Source organism: Eptatretus burgeri, chromosome 17 (genome assembly GCF_056783735.1).
Source record: "Eptatretus burgeri isolate ZD-2024b chromosome 17, Ebu_testis_v1, whole genome shotgun sequence".
In the NCBI taxonomy this organism is placed as follows: domain Eukaryota; kingdom Metazoa; phylum Chordata; class Myxini; order Myxiniformes; family Myxinidae; genus Eptatretus; species Eptatretus burgeri.
Genome location: NC_140977.1, coordinates 57201612 through 57208783, shown reverse-complemented (window position 1 = coordinate 57208783; position 7172 = coordinate 57201612). Strand labels below are relative to the sequence as shown.

Here is a 7172-nt window from a genome sequence, read left to right as displayed (position 1 = left end):
ATTTGATAATAATTCAAGTCACATTTATCGGAACTCGCTCACCATTGGATTAGGAATAAACAAAATACCCAATTATAGTCATTTCAACATTCCAACGTCTGTTCATTCCTTCCGTTCTTGTGAAAGTCTCATGTATCCATCGGACGACCATCTCGGGATGTTTTAGACCGTTGGATGGTCTTAGAGGGGAAAGTTAGTCGGGGAACATTTTTCCTTCCAGCGTATATTGGACCTGGACAATGAGGTACCGTGCGATGAATAACGGGCAGATGATGATGATGATGACAATGATTATTATATTTATGATTATTATTATTATTTTTATCATCCGTTGCCACAGATCATTCCCTTGCATGTTGAGATTTTTCCAACACTTTGCTCATGATGATGATGCAAATTATTTGTAAATTTTCTAGAGTGAACAAACCCAAAGTCCATTTTTGTTTGTACGTTTCACACTTTTCTAATTGTTTCTAAACTCCCTTGATCTCCCATTGACCCCAAACTGACACCTTTTTCTTGTGGATTTTTCCTTCCCAAGGGGTTCCAAAAGTATTCTGAGGATTTTGACCCCCTGACTATGGTAAGGTTCCTTTACCCTCACGTGGACAGTCTGACACTGTGCCTGCTTCGCTCTCTCGTAGTTACAACATGTACACCCATGACGTGCCAGTGTACCATGCCCCCATCAGGCATAGCCATAGGTGGACCCATTCTGAGCTCCTGCCATGCTATAACATCTCAAAATGTCTGCCTCCAGGCTTCGGAACAGACACCTGGAAACTTTCTCCATTTGGCTTTTGCGCCCTCTTTCCGTCTCCATTTGTGGTTCCAAGTTTAGTTTTTTTTTGTTGAAGTTGAAGGACAAGATGAATGGGGAGGGTGTTGCCGAAGAATGTTCGGTTGATGTGAACCGGCTGTTTGGCATGTTTATCACGTGAAGTTACACGATGTGCATTTCCATTTAAAGATGTACATTGTGGTGAGTTAAGGAGGTGATTACAAGATTTCATTTAAAACCAACAGCAGAACTTGCTTTGCTTAAAAAAAGAGACAAATCACAGCACAAGCAACAGTGCCTCCTCACCATCTGCGATTCCAATTTCATAATGAATGTGTTGTTTGTCTCTTGGGAATGTACTGTACAGTATACTGAAAATTTCATCTGTACAAAGTGCTTACAGTCTGAATCTTCCATCTGTCTCAGCATCCCCACCCCCAAATCCATATCTGTCCAGCTCACCTCCTCCTGTTCATCCCCTCCTCCCCCATCCATATCTGTCCAACTCCCTCCCCCTCCCTATATCTGTCCTTCCCCCCTCCCCACTATCCATATCCGTCTAATTAACCTTTATCTGTCCCTCAATTCCTTTGTTTTTTACTTGTGGACACATTTCTCAACTCCAGCTCTTCCACGAGCCTCGACTTTGTGGACAAAAAAAAAAAATCGATCTCCCATTCCGGGTTCACATTTGTTGTGAACGTTACATTTACAGTGAGAATATTGAGGTTTGAAGAACACAATATGTTTATTTTAAAATATGAAACCAATGAATTTACACGAACCCTTGTAAATGCGCCAATGCCTTGTGCTTTATACCTGATGATCTACTACATACTGACCCCACCGATTCCTGTAGTTTACAGCGGACCAAATAGGGGATCGGGAGGTGAGGAAACTCCATATAAAGAAGGTGAATTGTTTTTACCTTTTCCATCACCTCGTCACATACTGGTGCACACCATCTCACCTTTAAATCCATCTTCACTCTCATCGGATAGATCTATCTCCTCTTTGTGTGCCTCGCCACTCAATAAGCAATGCTTTACACTTTGCCGGTCACCGTGGCCTTTAATATCAACTTTGCCTTCTACCCGGCCTGGATCGTCGCAGAATGGACCGCTCGACCTGGGTCTGGAGGGAGGGCGGGGATCACCTTTGGCGGGACGAGTGGTCGTGGCAGCGGTCTACGAAGGAGGTGCCGCAGATAAGCATGGTATGTAATAAATGGAGGTACAACAATCCCCGTACCACATGCTTCAATTCACATACGTTGCATTGATTTGTCCATTGTCTTTCCCGTGTGAATGTCCATTGTTCTAGCCGAACAAAAGCAATGTGATCAAACACATTTGAAAGTTGATGTGCTCCATTCCTTCTCTGCTTTAACCTTGACCCCAATGTTGCAGGAGGGGTGGCTATTGGAGATGAGTTGCTCGCGGTGGATGGTTATAAATTACTGGACATGCGACTGGAACAAGCCCAGGCCCAGCTCGAGCAAGCTTGGAAGAGAAATGCAGTGAGTTTGACTTTTCTGCACTCTCCAGCACTCACAAGTTACGTGTGTACACTGCCCACAATCCTGACCTCACAAACTCCTTCCATTTACACTCACAGACAACTTTACATCAGGCAACAGTTGGGTATTGATGTTGCATCTCGTGCATTGATTAGTCACCATTTTTATTGCAGCACGTTAAATGTATCTTCTATTTAAATATTTCTTTGACGTCACGAACGTGCTCTCCATGTTTAGTTTTCTTCAACATTCAGCTGTCACCTCACCCTGGGTGTGCTGCTGATCCCTCCTGTTTCACTTTTCTCCATCAGGACTGGATTGACCTCGTAATTGCTGTGGCTCCACCAAAGCCTTATGAAGATGAACAGTAAGTGTCGAAGAGGCAGACATCGGGTTAGCTTTAAAACCAATAGAATGTTTAACTGGTCATCATATAAGTTTGTAGCAGCATGGTTTGACTACACAGTACGGTTTGTGGCTGTCGGGGTTCGATTCTTCTTCCTCTTCTTCTTTCGTATGCAGCACAAGGCTGCGGGGTAGCATCGTTGGGTGAGGGCGCGGCTGTGCCACTGATATGCCCCCAGTAGTTGGGGCAGGAATTTGTAATTTGTTCGTGGTGCCGACGATAGCTCACCTATTCCTCACGAAGGACACCGTGATATGTTTAACAGCCACCGATAAATGCGGGCAGACAGGACACCAGGTGAACGTCCATTCGAGGGACGGTACACACATTGATGAATCGCCCTGCCTCGTGAAACACTGGGATGACATTTATAGCTGGGTTGGGATTCAAACCCAGGCAACACAGCTTAGAGGTGAGTGTGCGTACCTATAGGCCATCCTGCCAGCCCAGGGCTTGAGTACACAGCATGGTTTGATTGCTTTTGGTCGCAGAGTTTGTTGTGTCTTGCAGGTTTGTCTCCGGCGGGGTTTGTGTCTGATATAATCATTGCTTGGTTTGATCCTCATGAATTAAAAATGCTTTGCACCATCATTGAGGTTAGTGAGTTAACTACCTTAACATCACGTAACATGGAAATAAAAATGGGACCACTGGACCTGCAGCTTATCTGGGCCCTGGCCTAATGTTGTAACCCAAATTTAGTAGCATCCTGACTGGTGGGTGTGAAGAAGGTTTTTGAAAGAATTTACTAAATCGACCATTTTGACCTACTTAAAGTCACGTGACCCTAAGAAGCGTTGCAATTCCTGCTACCAGCCAGGAAAGGAACGTTGCTGCCACATTTCAGCCCGATCAGCGCAGCGGTTTGGCCGGAGAAGTCAAAACAGGAGACGGACGGATGGACCGTGCACGATGACAACACCTTACCTGGAATTTAAATTCCAGATAAGCTAATAACTCGCAATGCCAAATGCTTCTCTCTTTTAAAAGGAAACACATTGAAGTGAATAAGATGTTTCTCCTTTGCAGAACCCTTTTCTGAATTCGCGAGGATTTGAAGAGTGGAAGACGATTCTCCACGTGAAGGAGAATGAGATTATCATTATAGCAGAGATGTATAATTATCTCAAACACCTCTGTCTTTTCCCATCACCCTGAACAATCCTCTGCTCATCTTTGCCAATCATATAATGAGCATCTCTGTCCGGAGTACTGCTATTGTCGGGACCACGATGACTCGGTGAATGCGAGTCCTCGTCCCTGCAATCGGATGGCACGGTGAAACAAAAATAAATGCTGGTATGTACAAAATGACAACACCTGTTTATTTGTGCTCTGTTGGAAGCTGAAGCTTTATTCCATACACGGAAGATAAAACAAAAAATCATGCAAAACGAGCCACCTGGTAAAATAAAACCTGCCGGCTCAAACGGAGACCCCGTTTACACCTGGGGCCTTGCCTCACATGCTCTGAACCCATAGGCTAGCCAGTCAAAGTCCCGTTGACTTGAACGTGTTTACAGCAATCCGAGCTCCAGTGTGCTTTTACTCAATTGTACCTTGTTATGCAACAGCCAGCCACAGGTGCGTCCGAGTAATGAAATCATCTTGCGTCATCGCCTCGTGGAGCGACATAATGGGGTAACATCAGACCGAGCATCTCGGAGGCCTGGTCTCGAATCGACTGTGCCAGGTCAGAGCTTACTCCCGCACCGTACCATAAAGTGATATCGAGCAAGTGGGACCATGTCTGTGGAGGTGGGAAAACTTGCAGCTCATTAAACGGTATCCGGGAGTTATGAAAGTGGAGATTGTTCGAGTGTGTCGAGGTTTGTAATAAAAATGAGGCACTGACCAAATTAATTTCACAATTCGAAGTCCCCGTGCACCCACGAACCATACGATACGTGAATGATGGTGAAAGGTCATCTTATGTTGTGACTGTTTGAGAAGGTGATAGGCACCACCCCGAAAGGCTGCCACCGTTAATGCGGTCGCTTGTGAAGGTAACCAGCGTTTACGAGATTAAACACTCGTTGTGCACAAGGTCAGGTAAAGGTAAGATCACATGGCAAGTAGATAGAGGAACAAACCAATAATACTATTCGTAACAGCAATGACGATCTGACTTCCAATGCATCAAGCAATGTCAGCACCATCCCAAAAGGTAGTTGTCACCTGTAACCCCCAGCAAAGCATGCAAGGTAAGAACAGCCAAAACCCATGAAACAACCTGTCAACTGAAAACCTACTTTACCAACTAAACAGGTAAACCTCTTCTGTTAATCCACAATGTACCTTCTCATTATCCCAACAAGACAAATTTCAATAACACTCCATCTTAAAAAAAAACCATCCATGACTGTGAAAGATCCTCCATGATCGCTTCACTTTTTACTCGACTCTCATAAACTGAGGGCGGAATGTTTACCTTTTTGAAGGTGGAGACTGCAAACAGGTACTTGGTGTATGTAAACCTCAACTATACACGTCATGAATCCCCAGTACCGACACTCAGCCCCCTCGTGCACTCTTCAGTACCTCGACGTGCAGTCTCCGATAAACCCTAACACCCAAGGCCCAAAAACTTGATACCTGGACTCCAAAGTACCTTCGCGTCACATCCGCAGTTCCGAATCCCAGCTCCGACTGTAATGACCCGGCCCGTGGTACCTAGTTATAGTGAAGGTAGACTGCGCTCGTTAGGCTAACATATATATATATATATATATATATATATATATATATATATATATATATATATATATATATATATATATATATATATATATATATATATATATATATATATATATATATATATATATATATATATATAGCTGTTCATATAGTATTTATTTTGCATTTGAAGTGCCAGTGACGTTTGAGGTGTTTATAGGAAACACCAAGAATAAAAGCAAAATACTTCCTATCTGTGTGTCCCTAATGGCCATCTCCCTGTGTTTTAAGCAGCAATCTAGTCCGTCGACTCATGAAAGTGCTCACGAGCACGTTTTAGAGTCCAAACTCGTACCTGGACCAGAAGCGTTGAAGACTTAAGGCACGTGACCCCCAAATGGGGTGGCCACATTCTAAATCGTTGTTGGTTACGAACACACGTACTGTACTCTCTCTCTCTCATCACAAAACTCATCCAAAGGCACAAGGGTTTATGTTGTGGCAGCAGAAACCCAAAAAGCTTGTTTTCAGCAACAAAACATCAACAACACCGTACATCAGGACTCAGTGCAACGATGTATAACTAAACGTGTATGCTAAGGGTGAACCCGGTACAGTGGTAAATGGGGTTACTTTAGGGGGCTCGAGAGGCATTACCATTCAAATTGGCACCGGACGTTTGTAATTGGGGTGCTATTTGGGATTGGGAATCGAGCCACACTGAAGTTGGGACAAATGAATATGATGCTCGACATTGCCACAGTTTAAATGCTTAGTGGTTAAAATAGATGGTTTGCTAAAGCAACATGCAAAATAACTAAGGTGGTTTGATGAACCAACCTGGAATAAAATGATGATGTGGACGTTGAGTTCATCATTTCCTGACATTCGACACATCCCTCTCGCATGTATCCACCATACCCCCACACTGCTTCCCCCCCCCCCCACCATTCATCTTCCTCTAACCCAGTCACAATGTTAAACCCAAAAGGATATTTTGTATAATCCAGCTGCACTTCGTTATCAGAAAGACAGAGTGGGGGTGATGCTGCTCGACATTTCAACAGAAAGTTTCAACACAAGAGAAGGGAAGACACTCAACAACAAACTCTAAGTCAAGCTAAAACCCGAATACTTATCTCAAAGTACACCCATAGCTCATCTACGAGACATCCTTTCGACGAAGAACCTCGGATCCGGCAAGCTCAGCCGCTGGTTAAAAGAGCAGTGTAATCACAAGAGAAGACCCGATGAAAAGGTGCTGTTAGTTTGAGAGAAGCAAAGGGAAGAAGAGGTGTGGGATCGGATTTTAAAAAATGAAATAGTGTATGTAAGAGAAAATTCCATAAATCAGGTAAAGGAGTAAATTTTCTGACGGTGAGACGGCAAATATGGAGTTCGAGTTCTCAAAAAGAAACGAGGAAGTGTGTAAAGAGAGCAATCAACTTACAATAGTAATCTAATCGTGGAGAAACAAAAAGAGCAACATGACAGTTATTGACCTAGCAATTCTTTGAGTGCCTGTTCGATGGTCTTGCGATGGCCAACACGAATGATCCCCAGCTCGATGAAGTCATCACGGGCAAGAGACGGCAGATGGGAACCGTCAATATCATGCTCTAGGAATATTTTTCGATGTTCTCCAAGTAACAAACTATCTAACCATTCTGCCACATCTTCCTTGCTCCACTCATTCACCGGCTTGTTCATAAAAGATTCACCGGACGCTGTTGCAGCCGATTGGATGGATGGCTCTGGGCTTGGAGATGAAGCGGGATCCTTTGTGC

The 7172-nt window shown here is 43.9% G+C and overlaps 2 protein-coding genes across 2 annotated transcripts in view; one reads left to right on the top strand and one right to left on the bottom strand.

Moving 5' to 3' along the window:
• Window positions 1-4023, top strand: part of LOC147010205 (harmonin-like) — a 67578-nt gene extending 63555 nt beyond the window's left edge. The window contains 6 exon segments of the mRNA XM_085861227.1: window positions 542-583; window positions 1641-1694; window positions 1895-1997; window positions 2191-2300; window positions 2612-2667; window positions 3736-4023. Of these exon segments, the coding sequence (XP_085717353.1) occupies window positions 542-583; window positions 1641-1694; window positions 1895-1997; window positions 2191-2300; window positions 2612-2667; window positions 3736-3748 (378 nt within the window). The 3' untranslated portion in view covers window positions 3749-4023.
• Window positions 4024-4029: 6 nt separating this feature from the next.
• The window catches only part of LOC147010204 (uncharacterized), a 30201-nt gene continuing 27058 nt past the window's right edge, over window positions 4030-7172 (bottom strand). Inside the window, exon 10 of the mRNA XM_085862999.1 lies at window positions 4030-7171. Within this exon, the coding sequence (XP_085719125.1) occupies window positions 6880-7171 (292 nt within the window). The 3' untranslated portion in view covers window positions 4030-6879. The remainder of the gene's footprint in view (window position 7172) is intronic.